At 43.4% G+C, this 1884-nt stretch overlaps 1 protein-coding gene across 1 annotated transcript in view; it reads right to left on the minus strand.

The window, feature by feature from the left end:
- Positions 1-1884, minus strand: part of LOC105819005 (aldehyde oxidase 4-like) — a 102923-nt gene that overhangs the window by 16809 nt on the left and 84230 nt on the right. Inside the window, exon 29 of the mRNA XM_012655162.1 lies at positions 591-776. Coding sequence (XP_012510616.1) covers positions 591-776 — 186 coding nt within the window. The remainder of the gene's footprint in view (positions 1-590; positions 777-1884) is intronic.

Genomic DNA, 1884 nt, shown 5'->3' on the forward strand with positions numbered 1-1884 from the left:
TGACCAGCCAAGATGTGCAGCCCCTTCTTGACCCTTCTTGTTTGATTCAAATTCCTTTCATGATCTCTCTCAAGCACGAAGACCCTACTCTGGTTTCTGGAGTCATTGAGCTTCATTCTGTCACAAACTTGCTTTTCTTTTCCCTTTCTACCTTTCGGGATTTACAACTCAAAGGAGAGAGCAAATTCAGGGGATTGTTTCACAATTTCTTGAAAGGGGAAGTTGTTATGGGTTGAATTCTGACCCCATCCAAATTCATATGTTGAACTCCTAATCCTCAGAATCTCAGAATGTGACTGTATTTGGAGAGAATGTCTTTAAAGAGATGATTAAGTTAAAATGAGGTCATTCAGCTGGGACCCATTCTATATGACTGGTGTCCTTATAGGAAGAGGAAGTTTGGACCAAGAGGGAAGACCATGTGAAGGAGGAGAGAGTCCTCAGAAGAAACCAACATGCCAACCCCTTGTTCTTGGACTTTCAGCCTCCAGAACTGTGAGAAAATAAATCTCTGTTGTTTGAATCACCCAGTCTGTGGCATTTTGTTAAGGCCGACCTGGCCAAGTAATACGGAGGTCTTACGTTCTTACCTTGGATGAGTAGATGGCGATGGGATTTCGGGAATGCACTAGAGTGACATAGAACTCTTCTGGAATCTCTGTGACAGTGGGAATTTTGTAGTCACTTGGACCCCGAGAGTAAAGCACACCTTCTGGGGAATATTTCAATTCTTCTATGGTATATAATCCCATGCCTTGGATAAATGCTCCCTCAATCTATAACCAAAAAGTTCACAGATCATAAGTTACAACATTGGTTGAATAAAATTCCAGTGTGAACGAAAGTGGAGTTCTGAGTCATGGTATGCCATTCTCGAAAGCACTGCTGTGGATCTTGCAGAAGGTCCCTCAGGAACTGGTGCCTGTCGCCTTGCCTGGCCTCATCCTTGGGTACTCCACATTTGGGTACCTGACATTGGCCAAGTTCCCGGTAATTCTCCAAACTCACAAGGTCCTTCCTCACCACCGAGTCTTGGTAAATGCAGTTTCTCCTGACCCTCTTTACCCCTTCCCACCTAAGCTTGTCCACCTGGCCAGCTCCTGTTCATCCTCCATGTTCCAGCTGAAGAATTATAGCCTCTCTGGAGCCCTTCGGACCCTCCCACCACTCCCTGGGTGGATTTAGGAACTGTTTCCTCCAGGCTCACTGCACCTTGAACGCACTCCCTGTGTGGTGGCACTTGGAGGGCATTTTTCTTGTTTGCCTCTCGCTCTCACCCTCTCTCTAACTTATGAGCAACTCAGGCCTGGCTTTCTTGTATTCTGTTCTAAGCCTGGTGCCTGGTATGTAGATGCTCCATAAATGTCCGCTGAAGTAGATGAAAAAGAAGAGACATTAAAGGAACATGAACTAGAATAAATGGAGCCAGGACACTGTAGTTTATTATAATGTCTGGATTTCCTTACTTCCCTTTATAAATTACTATGGGGAGTAGATCAATGTTAAACAGGGGAGGTTGGAAGAAATAACTATATTTATTAAAAGGCATCTTGAATTCTATTTGCAAACCATTATGCTCTAGGAAAAAGATGCCTTTTAAAGGGGGTGTTTGCCTGGAGGTTATAAAAATTAGGGAGTTGCAGTTTGCATTTTATTGAAACACAAAATTTAGGAATAAATAGGTAAGCAAATTTGAATGCTAAATTTGGAAAAAACAATGCTCATCTCTAAAGGAAAAGATCAAAGCTCAAGAGACTCAGTCTAACACACTTCTGGTTTCTTTCCTTTTCTGATCATAGCATCTCCCTTTTTGCCTTTGCTTAAGCAATAAAGAGGCACAAGAGTTGGCTGGGAGGAGGGGGAAGGAGATGGGGAGGGGAGCAG

Source organism: Propithecus coquereli, unplaced genomic scaffold (assembly GCF_000956105.1).
Source record: "Propithecus coquereli isolate 6110/MARCELLA unplaced genomic scaffold, Pcoq_1.0 Scaffold113, whole genome shotgun sequence".
NCBI lineage: Eukaryota > Metazoa > Chordata > Mammalia > Primates > Indriidae > Propithecus > Propithecus coquereli.